We start from the raw sequence: 13,638 nt of genomic DNA, 5'->3' as shown, positions 1-13,638 counted from the left end.
AAAAAAAAAAAAAAGAAAAAAAAAAAAAAAAGCTGCATTTTTTAAAAAAGGCTTCCCGAGATGAAAAAAAAATTTTAAAAAACCGTTCAAATTATGATTATAAAATGTGAAAAACTCCTCCCTAATAAAGCGCACCTGTAAGAAGGTTCCCATTTAATGTATGTCAGAAGAAAGCTGGCCAACAGGCAGTTAGAAAACAATTTCTTATTCATTCAGGTCAAAAATTATTTTTTCCACTCTACTGTAGATAACATGATATTTTATAATATTATCAGAGTAAAGATCGTTTTATGTAATGTAAATCTCCCAATTTACATATTTCCATTTATTATATCTCACAATACAATCAGAACCTGTGGAAAAAATAATATGCCTTTAACAAACACATGGCTGCACTCCTTTACAATCTCGACTGATCTTTTGGCGAACCCCACTACTGATCTGAAGGGGATCTGAGTCTCTGAATCAGAATCAAGTTTATTGCCAAGTAAGTAAGGAATTTGACTTGGTGTTGATAGTGCAGATATATATATAGAGAGGATCTATAGTTATATGCAATATAAACGTACAATATAGTGTAGAATATATATTACACAGTAGCTATGTACTATAGATATCTGTTTAGTGGAGTGAGCGTGGGCCTACTTCTTTTTAAACTTGCTGTTGTTTTTGGTAACATACAGAATTATTCCTTTGCCTCTGTACATTTTCTGTGATTGCACAAATTTTGTGTTACAGGGTTTTTCTGTTGTATCTGTTTTTGATATGTTACTTCCTCTGTGTGCATTCAGCAGATTATTGCTGTCTTGAATTCTTATTTCTCCATTGACATGAAAAGAGTTCTCTTTGGACTCATTACAAACATTACAAATAGAAAGAAACTCAGTTGGTGACTTAGAGCCATGATTCCAACCGGGGGTACTAACCCCTAGTGGTCTGTGAGTGCATTGCAAGGGGTACATGAAAATATTTTATTTATCAAAATAAAACAGGGCAGATCTGTTTTTGTGAGGACCCAACTGAAAAATTAAACAAGCTTTTCTCAACCAAAGTTTTTTTTTTATATGTTTGAGTTCACCTTCAGCTTTGAAACAAACCAAGCAGAGGAACATACTGGGTGCAGAAAACAACCTGTTATCAGATGTTTTCCCACACTGAGCTAAAACTTTGACAAAAGCCAAACTTACTAAGTCAGTCTGACTATAAATTTAGTTCTGTATTTTTTCCCCCAAATTATCAAGCTTGAATGTGTTATAAAGTAGTTACTCAGAGGAGCTCCAGTTTTATACATACAGGTTTATAATATAATATAATTTCCAGGCATCATATTTATGTTGTTTTTTTTTTTGGGTTGGCGCCTTAATTCCTTAGGCCTTAATTGTTTGGTTTAAAGGTTTAGTTAAAACAGTTTTTGTTATATAATCAGTTAATGTTGATTCCTTTTTTGGACAGTCATCAATACTTTTGACTGAAAGGGGTACTCATGGTAAGACAAAATGCCCACAGGGGAACACAAATTCAAAAAAAGGTTGGGAAACACTGACTTAGAGGGTCACCGAATCACAAAGGGAAATGATGAAACTGACACCCACCAACACAAATAACTATCGGCGTTTGCACACAAAAAAAAAAATAAGCGTTTGGAAACAAGTATCTCTTTTTCTAAGCCTAAGCCTTACCCTATTCAGGTCTTGGTGTTCTGTCATGTCATGAGACAAGGCGATGCCCCCAGGTCATGTTGTATCTCTGAAGGGCATCGCTGACAATATCTATCTCTCTCTCAAAAAAAACAAAAAAGTTGGTGAATGCTTCTTTTTATATGCAGGTCCAGGGAGCATATGATTCATGAGTGAAGTTTAGGTGACGGACAAAGAGAGGCCCTGATTTAAGCACATGCACTGTGAGTTTTTCTTAGAAACTACCTTATGCTGTTTAATGAACTGGATCCATGGAACAAACTGAGCATTTATAATCAATGTATCTTGCAAAGTTACATATACATTTAAAGCAGAAAATCTAATAAAAGTTTACTGATTGAAAAGTTATACAGATGAATATTTTATCTGAAAGTGTGATAGCAGATCTGCAAACCATTTAACCACTGTAAAACAGCATGATCTAATCAGAAATATTGAGAACCTTTATTTTTATTTGATCACAATGTGTGAAGGTAAATCTGTGATGGTAAATATAGCAAGATGATTTCTGGTTTAAAAACGTTCGTGCACACCTTAAAAAGTGGTTTTGCCATGCATCTATTGATGCATTTATGGATTTTCTCTGGATACCGGTTGTAAGATGTGGTTTCCTTCCACATCCTGAAAGGTTTTAGGTTAAAACCTCTCTACCCTTCAAGCAGGATCACATGGCACTATTGCGCCATAGGCAGATCACCACATGATATGTTTGTTAGCGTGTTAGCATCCTGATTAAGAGCCAGTTGGTACCCTGCTTCGAAGGTCTAATCTACCCTCACGCCTCATTGCATGTGCTCAATAGAGCCCGCACCCTGAATCATGACATCATGTCTTTGTGTGAAATCCCAGCACCATTCAATGGCCCAGTGTGGGGCTTAGTGTGCAAGCATCCACTATACCAACACACTGCCCTTTAAAGGGACTCCTCTGGTCCCCCAGCTATGTGGATACACCCTGAATATGCCTTTGAGCACACATGGCATCCCAGGACCCCAGGTTGAACATTTGAGCTTTTAGGAAAGGTAGTATTTATATAACAATAAGTAACTTTTCCTGGCTATTTGCAGACTACTTTCATACACTAAAAAAGAGATTAACAAGCAATATAAAGATATATAATCTAAAAAGAGAGGACCTAATTTGTGATATTGCACAAATTATTCATTTATTAAAACCTTTCACATGGTTATGTTTAAAAGCTTAATGCGAAACCAAGCAACAGATCTAAAAGGCAGACATCAACGGATGGACTGAATTTCATTAACCTGGTGAAGCTCTCTAAGACTCACAGTGCTGGTGCAATTCTAATAAAAGGTTAATTAAGGATGATCAAAGCAAATGATCATCACTTACACAGCTTTGAAATTTGATTTTAAAGCATGCTGTCTTTTTAATTTAGTGTGAGAAATTCATACATTGAAATTCCCTAAACGTTGTTGCTATGGGACATTTTTAAACCATATATTGAGAATCTTACAATAGGAAAAAAACAGATAAAGATCTAGTCATTATGTTATTAGATGTAAGAAAACTCTATTGTTGAATGTTCTTTGCTTCGGTATCAGGAGGATGAAACTGTTGTGAAACCTTGCAGTTTTACTGAACTCTAGGAAATGAATTGTTGAAATATAAATAAACTCTAAATGTTCCTGCCAAACAATTGTTCTGTCGATTCCTTTAATTTAATCCACCAGAGATTTGGCTTGAGTGCAGATTTTTACCGGTTTATATAACAAATAAACACTAACTTTGTCTGAATGAACTTTTAGAATACATACAACGTGTGAAAGTCTTACACAATAAACAATCTCATTGCTTTACTGAGGGGATCTAGTTGTTTTGTTCTTTTAGATTTTAAAGTGTGAAGATAAGATTGTGATTTCATTCATTAAAACCTGTGTGCAAGCATGCTCTTGGACATTGAGCAAAAGACAGACTCAATTGGCCAGCAGGTTAAAATAAACAATTCAAAGGCACATAGTTTTGAATGAAGACGGAGACATTAGCAATGTCTCATTATTATTTGGTATTGAACCTGATGCATTTCAGACGCCTCTGACAACTCATTTAAAAATATCCAATAGAAAAATTTGTATTGTTGTGTCTTTTGGGCTTTTTTTTCTTTTTGTTCTCACGTGATGCATAGATCACTCTTATTTCTCACATTGTGGAGCAGGTGGTGGCGTTGATCCACTAACCACCGTCCTAAAACACTCACAGATGGTTTCGTCCTCGTGCTGCAGTCCCTTCTTGGTGGTGGGAATTACCATTTCAAATATGCATAAGCTGAAGAGGCAGGTTAAGCTTCTTCTGATTCAAGAGGGAGCTGCAGATAGGCAACCTATAGTTTTTTTTTTTTTCTATAAAATGTAAACACTTGCCAGTCCTACTTGCACCAAAAAAAACAAAAATAACATCCAAATACATAGAGATGTCAAACAGCAAAGTAGAAATACTTCATTACGTTACTTAAGTAGAAATTTTGGCTCTATTCTTTACTGGAGTAACTATTTTTCAGACAACTTTTTACTTCTAGTCCTCACATTTTCTTGCAATTATCTCTACTTTCTACTTTACTTTTTGCCACATACCAAAATAAATAGTATTTCAAGAGGACGGAAAGTTAAATTTGACACTGTAACCTTTAGTTTATTAAATAACTAAGAAAATTAAGTATAAGGAAGTTATCATCAGAATAGTAGAAAAATGTCCCTTTAATGGGGTTTTGCAGTAAAGCATCCGTGTTTAAAATATTTTCCTTTATATTTTCCTTTATATTTTACTTTATCCTTTTACTTGGGTAAAGACCTTAAGTTGATAATCTGACTTCTAAAAAAGTGTTTTTAAACAGTAGGATTTATACTTCTTTTTTTTTTTCTTTTGAGTTTTTGCGGCACTAGTGGCTCGTTTTTTCGACAGTAGGCTGAAAGGAAAGGGGGTATGAGAGAGGGGGAGAGACATGTGGCAAAGGACCACAGGTCGGATTTGAACCCGGGTTTATAGCATCAGGTGCAGAGGCCTCTCCGCACTGGAGAAGTTAAGTAATGCAAACACGATTTTAATTGTTTTATACGGAAATAATTTAATCGTATGGAAGCTCAGATGAACAGAAGGCCCTTGAGTTGCATCCTCTCAGTGGGATACCGTCTCTTCTTGGTGAATATAATTCTGTCTGTTATTTTTTTTTTTGTTTGTCACAGGCTGTTACAGGCAGCTATTCTTAAAGGCAGTTTTTCCTGTATTTATTTGAGATACTATTATTGGGCAACAAACAGCAGATTGTACTCATTTTGGATCCAATGTCTTTTCAAACCTGCAGTCTTTTGGTGAGATCAAAATGTTCATGCGTATGTCGTTTGTGATGCAGGATGCTGCATGTAAAGGGGAAGAACTCTGTTCTTTATATGTGTATAATCCTCCATGGCATCACTCAGATTGCCTCTGTGACTCCGGCTGTCTGGGAGAGGTCATGTAAACATGTAAACTGTTTTGTGCCGTCTGTGTAATTCCTTCTGTTTTCCTCCTATTGTTGGACCCAACAACCCTATGGACACTAAAACATCACATCACCTGAATGTGATGTTAAAGGTATAGTGGAGGTCGTCCTTTTTCTGGGGGGATCATCAAAATATCCTAATTGTCATTCTGGTGATATGTTTATGTAAGGCCGTTCTATGTGCTGCTCATCTCCATTTTTACTTACCAGCATTGAGTCTGACACTGAAAAAATTGCAAATCTTAATATGGAAAGTAAGCTTCTAAGAACAATGCAAACAGCAACTTTTAAACAGAGCGTGCACGAGGAGAAATAGGCTCACGCATGCTCTTGCACGTTTTTAATAGGCCTTCCTTCTTGGGAGAGGGTACAGGGTTTTGCATGTGTATTAAGTGGAGAGGGTGGGTTGAGGGTGAGGATTTGTGAAAATCCTCTATACCTTGAAGAAACATACTGCATTGCAAGTGAACTTAACGATGCCTAGCAGTTTCAAAAACAGAACATAATAAGAACCATACATAAAATCCAGAGAATTGGAATCAGTTCACTGATAGGTTGACTGCTAGGTTTAATTTAAAGGGCACATAGCTGTCAAAATCATTGTTATGAGCTTTTAACTATGTAACAATGCTAGGGTTAGGCCTGATTGCCCCAAGAAAAAAAACCATCCACCCCTCTAATAAGCCAGTAGTGATAGAAAGGCATCATTCCCACTCAAAGTTGAGATGAGGCTCTTTTAGCATCTTTTTTTTAGCAAAGATCTTTGTCACAAATATTGTCATTAAATCATGTCGTTAAAATCTATTCCAAAATCATAGGAGTGAACAGGAGGGACTTGTCTTCCTCTTTTAATGAACAACAATTGCAATAAAACCAAAGTGATCTTCTCTTCGCCAGAACATGTTCTTAAAAATGTATTCTCTTTGTTGCCTTTGCGATGCCTCCCTGTATTAAAAACCACCATGCAAATTATTTTATACCAACAGCTATTCGACTTTTAAACTCTGTATAGGATGGCTGTTGTATGCTAAAGAAAATAACTGTGTTATCTTTTTACTATCTTTCTGTTTTTATTATTATTAATTTTAGTTCTCAAGCTCTCTGTCACAGTTTTCTTTTTAATAATTTTAATTTAATCTTATTTTTACATTATGGCATGTTTATTATTTATTTATTTGTTTATTTATTTATTTATTTATTTATTTATTTATTTATTTATTTATTTATTTATTTATTTATTGTCTCCTGTACTGCTCAAACAAATACCCCTTGGGGGGATTAATAAACTTGTCTAAGTCTAATTTCAAACTTTTTTCATCCTTTTTAAAGAGGTACCTTATCGCCATAAGTGGCCTGATACACGGATGTCAGGAAATGGGCAGCAGCCACAAAGGAAGCAACCTGAGGTTGGAGAAAATAGCACCAGACTAAAAATAATATTTCATTACAAATGAAATCTTACAAAGTCTTAGAAAGCAGGATATGAAACATTTGAAATTTTTCTTAACAGTAGATGTAAGATATAGAGAAGATCCAGTCAAAGTTTTATGTTTAAAGCCATTTAAATCTGAAAAACTCACACAAAGAGAGAAGACAATTAGGAGAAATGTATTGATACAATTACTTGGTCTTTGGCACTCAAACGTTGGCAGGAAACATAGTGCTTAATTTTGATAGATATGCATGAACAGGAGTAAAGAACAGGGCTGGTCAGTCTGTAGACTGCTGGTTAGCGAGACGGTATGCTGAGCTTTATGGGGAGATTCATTGGACTGCATGAGCTAATACTAGAGCTGCACTCAGGGACCTGGAAGATGGAAGTCCAGTTTGGATAACACAGGTTGAAAGAACCTGTCCATGATGAGCAAGCATGGAGCGACAGTGGAGAGGAAAAACTCCCCGTTGGGAAGAAAACTCTGGCAGAACCAGGCTCAACATGGCCGTCTTCTGCCAGACCAGTTGAGGTGAGACAAGGAACACAGTAAGAGTCCAGTAGGAATGACACTCCGATGAAGCTTTAGCTATGATGGTGGAGCAGGGGCTGGAGGTGGGTTGAAATGGTGTCATCTGAATGAAGTCACACAGCGCATTCTCCGCCCATGCACAGGGGCAGAAAGGCGCATATCGGAGGCCTTTTAAGATGAACTTTGGATGCCGGTTGGCTTTTGTGGAGGTCTGGTTCAAAGCTGATTGGCTGTCGCAGGTGGATGAAGGAAAGCAATGAGTTTCTTCAGTTGAACTTCCGCCTAGGCTCCATTTAAACAGAATTAAAGTGATTTGCATATATAAGTTTTATATGCATACATATCCAAATTCTATTTTGTAAAGAAAATTTTTGCTATTAAAAGCTTGCAGAACAGTAAGGAAAACTTGTGTTCACTTATCCGAAAATTCTATTTTCGTATTTCTATGTAACAGACTAGGTGTAATTGCTGTACACTGAATTTTTTAAATACTGTTGAAAGGTTGTTAAGCTTTATCTTAACTTCCTTGAGAAATACACAAATTGCAAAGGTTGGAAATATCTACTCAACTTATTTGTATATATTTTCTATTTTAAAGTAGTTTATTACTCCAGACATGTCATGCTTTGTCATAGTTTTTTCAGCAGATGCATTATTGAAAATAAGATGTAAAAATTGAAAAAAATAAAAACTTTCTCAGTTTTTATGTAATTATGTAATTTTAACAGCCATAGATAAAATAAGATTAGTCATTGTGATATTCTTTATTTTCTGCTAGTTAAATAATAAATTTGGTCACTTACTTCAAACATTTTACATGAATGCTTTTTAGTTTGTTTTTTTTTCACTGTTCAGGAATCCAAAGAATTCTTTGAACCATCATTCCTGCAGACTCTTTTTCCGTTTGAGGCAGGAAAGTGTTTTTCATTTCGTCAAGGAAATATTTCAGTCTGGTGAATTGATTCATGTTATTTTATGCTCTACTACATAACACAGACAAACAAATGCGAATAAACGTACACTGTAAAATACATCCAGCTAATATTAAAGTGAAACATATTAGTAATTCAACTGTGGGTAATGAATAAATATAATATAGGTTAGAGCAACAAATGTTAGACTATGAACAAAATTAAAACAGCCATATACAAAATGTTCTCCTTACTCTTTTATGTTTAATGGCAAATCCCAATAATTCTGCTTTAATTTGATTAGAAGAGATGGTTGGTGTTACACTATTTTCATGTATTCAGAATATTCTAAATCTATAAAAAGCGGAAGTTAAAAAAAGTCTTAAAGTAGCCAAGCTTATTCCGTTTTTTTTGACACATTTGTTGTGATTCACAATAAGTTTGTGTGTTACAGGGAACAAAGAGATAAACCCAAGATCCATACCTGACATGCTGCCCAATGGCCATTAATTACAAAAAGAGGGAAAAAAACAAAACAGGCAAATAAAATCAGATAAAAAAATATCCTAAAACAAAAGTTAGATATTGTTGTGTTTTGAGACTCAGACACATTGCAATTAATCCACACATATTCTGTCCCCAAAGAATCACTGTGTTTTTTTACTAATCCACAAGGTTCTCCTTTATCCTTGCCTGGTCTTATGGTTTATTACTGACCTGCCTCTAATGGCATCAGCTGGAGGCAGCGGTTCAAACTGCATCCACCTCGCCCATATTTCCATAGATGGAACATGGATGGGTAAGAAAGTAGGAGTTTGACTGCGCTGCTGTGGACTCAATGCCCCGACAGTGTCCGTGTTGGTGCAGGAGCTTGAGGCCTGCTTCCATACATCCCTGCCCTGGCTTTGTTGATCCTATTGTCTTTTGCGTCACCCACACGTCGCCCAGCAAATAAAGGCCGTCTGGCTCCAAGCTTAAATATTGCAGCAAACTAAAAACCAACCATCAGACTCGATTCATTCACATCTGCTCAGTGGGGCGACAAGGACAGGGCTTTAGGTGGGAAAGAGGGCAGAAAAAAGTTCACTTTCCCCTGCCGGGTGCCAAGAGAACGGGACAGGACTCAACTTTGCGGGAGCCGCAGCTGTGGCAAGTTGCCCATTTTATTGCATTTTATCCTTTATGATACATTAGACAGGAGGGGTCTTTATGATACTTACTAATCTGTCGATCCTAGACTGCTTTTACTGGAAGAGTGAATTGTAATTTTTCAGATCTATAGAAAGCAATGCTTATTCGTTTCTTCAAAGAGTTTTAATTGCCTACAGAGAGATTAAGCAGATCAGCAATGATTAATCTTTAAATTGCTTCAGATAATTTCTTGATATTTTCGAATCCTTATTTGGAATAGAAACTGCAAGTTCTCGAGAAAAAGTTTAAACTTGTCATTTTTCAGTATTTGAAGTTTTTAACTGAAAAGCATGTCCTTTAAGTTAGCAGCTAAGGTTTGATGTTCAAGAATTTCAAAGTCTGAATTTTCTTCTAAAGCATTGCTTACTTTTGGCCCTCTCTTTCCCACTCCCACTGTGGGTCCTCCCTACCCCACCCTCCCTATGCGACTGCACCCTCAGTGTCCCTCCCTACCCCACCCTTCATTTTGCAGTGCTACGGACCGATCATGGGTGACTGGAGTTTTCTGGGTAATATTTTAGAGGAAGTCAACGAGCACTCTACGGTGATCGGCCGGGTGTGGCTCACGGTGCTCTTCATCTTCCGTATCCTCATCTTGGGCACGGCAGCAGAATTCGTGTGGGGTGACGAGCAGTCCGACTATGTTTGCAACACACAGCAGCCTGGATGCGAGAATGTGTGCTATGATGAGGCCTTCCCAATCTCCCACATCCGCCTGTGGGTTCTGCAGATTATTTTTGTGTCCACGCCGTCTCTGGTGTATGTTGGCCACGCTGTGCACCATGTCCACATGGAGGAGAAACGTAAGGAACGAGAGGAGGCAGAGCTTAGTCGGCAACAGGAACTGAGCGAGGAGCGTCTACCTCTGGCACCTGACCAGGGAAGTGTCCGAACAACCAAAGAGACCAGCACCAAAGGAAGCAAGAAGTTTCGCCTTGAAGGCACCCTGCTGAGAACCTACATATGCCACATAATCTTCAAGACACTATTTGAAGTGGGTTTTGTGGTAGGCCAGTACTTTCTTTATGGCTTTCGCATCCTACCACTGTACAAGTGCAGCCGCTGGCCCTGCCCAAACACAGTGGACTGCTTTGTGTCTCGCCCAACAGAGAAGACTGTCTTCATCATCTTTATGTTGGCTGTGGCCTGTGTCTCGCTATTTCTCAACTTTGTGGAAATTAGTCACTTGGGTCTGAAGAAAATTCGCTTTGTCTTTCGTAAGCCAGCTCCAGCCCCAGCCCAAGGTGACAGTACCACCCCGATGCCGCCACAAGGAAAAGGTCTGCCCCCGCTGGCTGTTTCCTCTTTGCAGAGAGCAAAAGGTTACAAATTGCTAGAGGAGGAAAAAGTTCCACCTTGCTCTCATCTCTACCCTCTTGCTGAAGTTGGGATGGAGGCTGGCAGAGGGACCCCACCCTTCCAGGAAGTGAAGGTGGAGGAAGTGCTGCCCATGGAGGACATCTCTAAGGTGTATGATGAGACTCTGCCTTCCTACAGCCAAACAACTGAGACAGGGGGAGTGACGTTGACGTTACAAGAAGAGCAAGCTGAGGAGGTGCCGCCACCAGAGGTGGAAGCAGAGAGAATAGAGGAAGGTCTAGATGAGGATGTGGAGATAGAGGAAGCTGTGAACACAGAGGTGGTAACCCCTGCCGAGCCAGAGGTGGAGGCGACGGATACGATAGAAGATACCAGACCTCTGAGTCGACTGAGCAAAGCAAGCAGCAGGGCCAGGTCAGATGATCTCACCATATGAACCTGTAAGAGAAAGCAGAGTCATGCTTTTACAAATTCAACATCAGAGAGAACATATGCAATGAATTCAAAGCAGTGCAGGTAGATGAAAAAGTTGATGAAAAAGAATATGGACAGGGATAGAGAAAAAAGCTTCTGCAGAAAGCAAAAAAAAAATATAAATAAATAAAAATAAACAAAGCAATTAAAACGGTTCAGAGTGTTTGAGGTAAAATGGAATATAAAAGTAGGGCTTAAAGAGGGGACTTTTTTACTTAGTGTGTACTTATTTTAAAAACAGGAGATGTTTTTACTTAATGAAAATCTTATTTTCAGTTTTTAGACATCTTTTCTATTGAAAGAGTTGTAGCTATGTATAATGGAGAAATAGGCACTTGTATACAAGAGTAGAGTAGATAGGGGAAGGACTCCTAGAATGTCTGCAAGTCGATGCTTTTGCTGCAGATGGACGATGACTTTCGTATTCAGGCAGTGACAGTGAAAAGCTAACTAGTGGCCACAGACATTTCTGTCTAAGAATGTTTCTGCACAGAACACAACTGCTGGCAAAGTTAACAGGTACACAGATGTTTAGAAGCAACAGTCTGTTTTAGGTTCAGAGGGGCGTACTTCTTTTGCACATTCAGAGACTTCAACTCTGCAAGGCCTTTAACCCTCATAACACCTCATCTACTCATCCATTTATGCAAGATTCTTTCAAGAGAAGAGGGATTTGCATCAGTTACAGAGCATTTCTCTCCTTTTTGTGTTTATGTGCTAGACGGTAAAGCCGGAGCATAGTCTTTAAGAATAAAAATTATTAAAAAAAAAAAATAAGAACAGATGTTGAATGTTTTTTTCATTGTGATTTGCATATTTTTATTTTAGATATGTAGCTTTTAATGAAACAGTGTACTGTGTAATCAGCCCTCCGTGGAAGAGAGAGCAGGGCTCATTTGAACCAATCAGAGAGGGGACTGCCGTAGTGACCTCAGGCTAACTCCTCTTTTTGCGTGCTGTACAAATAGGCGTACAGGCGATAAAGATCATGCAGCATCAGCACAAACTATTGTTGTGGATGAGACAATAAAAGAAACCGTGCTCATCAATGAAAACAGGCATCCTTGACCTGGGAAATCACATTTTATCTTAACCTCACATACACATTGTTATTTATCAGGACAGTAAAAAAGACACACTATAAAATGCATAGGTTTCAGAGCATCTCTTCAACATGCCAAAAACAATTTTGATTAAATACATCACCATTAAAGCAACTGATTTCAGATATTAGAATTGTTGGAAGAAATATGATTTATAGGGTTAAGAAAGATTCTAACAAAACTATTAAATCTAATACAATCCTTGCAAGTAAATCTTTTTGAGTTAAGTGGTACATTTACCTTTATCAATAACAAGGGTTTTAATTTAAAGTGAAAACAAATGTTCACCCTCAATCTAGCAAAATTGTTTAATTCATATGGGTTTTTTTTCTCCATGCTGTACAACTGTTTGCTTTATCTGTAAATGTGCATTCTTGATTGTAGAAAGTGGATGTATTTTTCTGAGACATCTGTAAACATCACATTTCTCTTTTCTTTTTTTCAAGACATTAATATGTTATGTTCTGTGTGTTTCATGTTCCATATCCACAAACTCCACATACTCATAAAATAATGTGCCTGTAAAGCAGTTGTAGTGATTTGAGCATCAATTCCCAGTCTTCATGCTGCATAAATTTGTGCCATTTATGTAGCATTCAAAGTGTTTTTTGTCAAGATTATAATTGGACAAGTACTTCTCCCTTAGCGGAGGCATATATATATCCCCTTTGTGACCCCCTCTACATCCCCTCATATCTGCACACCTTCATGATCCAATGCCAAAACAAGTTAAAAGTGCACAATGATGTCATGCTCCAAAGATAACACTGGGTCTTTTTTTACATTAAATGGCTGGTAATGTATGAATTTTTTTTGTACTTTGAAACTGTAGAATTACCTGTATGTTTGCATGAAGACACAATGATTAATATTTGGGAAAAAACAAAACAGAAGAAAAAACAAATCCTTTTTACTAACTTGTAGTCTTCTCTGCTTATAGATCATTTTGAAATGTGAATAAATACAATAAAAAGTCAACCAAGGACATGAGAAGTTGTTTTCAATTTTCTCCTTAAAGGAAAAATAAGGACACAAAGCAATATAGTACCGGTAATAATTTAGAATTTCCTATAGTAATGATGAACCTATATGACGGGGGAACCTGATGGTCCATGCATGTTGTGGTATTTAGACTCACTTATCACAAGCTAACTATCAAAATAAAAAACAAAATCCGCAAGAACAGGTAATTTTGAAATGCAAGTTACTTATCTTTTTTTCCAATCACAGACATTTTCACCTTTTCCAGTCTTTTTCTTTTCATTTTCAATGTATGAAAACCAGCTCAGAAAAAAAAGAAAGGAAAAGATAGACCAAGCTTTTTTTTCTTAAATTTCCTATTCTACAGGTTATTTACCTGAGGAGTATATTAATGAGCAGTAAAATGGTAAAAAAATCATAACAAAGGTGGTTTACCATTATAGTTTATAAACCTGAATTTAGGTTTCCTCCTAATAAAGTAGGATATTTAATTTCTATAGC

The 13,638-nt window shown here is 37.2% G+C and overlaps 1 protein-coding gene across 2 annotated transcripts; it reads left to right on the top strand.

Annotated features, from left to right (window-relative positions):
* Window positions 1-8,077: 8,077 nt before the first annotated feature.
* LOC107092033 (gap junction alpha-8 protein-like) lies at window positions 8,078-13,082 on the top strand. Of its 2 annotated transcripts, none has more exons than XM_015386308.1 (2): window positions 8,078-9,217; window positions 9,732-13,082. In XM_015386308.1, exon 2 carries the CDS (start codon window positions 9,747-9,749, stop codon window positions 11,013-11,015), a length of 1,269 nt encoding a protein of 422 aa, XP_015241794.1. In that variant the 5' UTR covers window positions 8,078-9,217; window positions 9,732-9,746; the 3' UTR covers window positions 11,016-13,082. The 2 variants fall into 2 exon arrangements, with proteins under 2 accessions (XP_015241794.1, XP_015241793.1); XM_015386307.1 differs by having other exon boundaries at window positions 8,080-9,217; window positions 9,700-13,082.
* Window positions 13,083-13,638: the final 556 nt, after the last annotated feature.

The sequence above is a fragment of the Cyprinodon variegatus genome, unplaced genomic scaffold (assembly GCF_000732505.1).
Source record: "Cyprinodon variegatus isolate N-32 unplaced genomic scaffold, C_variegatus-1.0 Scaffold364, whole genome shotgun sequence".
In the NCBI taxonomy this organism is placed as follows: Eukaryota; Metazoa; Chordata; class Actinopteri; order Cyprinodontiformes; family Cyprinodontidae; genus Cyprinodon; species Cyprinodon variegatus.
The sequence above is the reverse complement of the archived record's forward strand: the minus strand, read 5'-3'. Positions and strand labels throughout refer to the sequence as shown.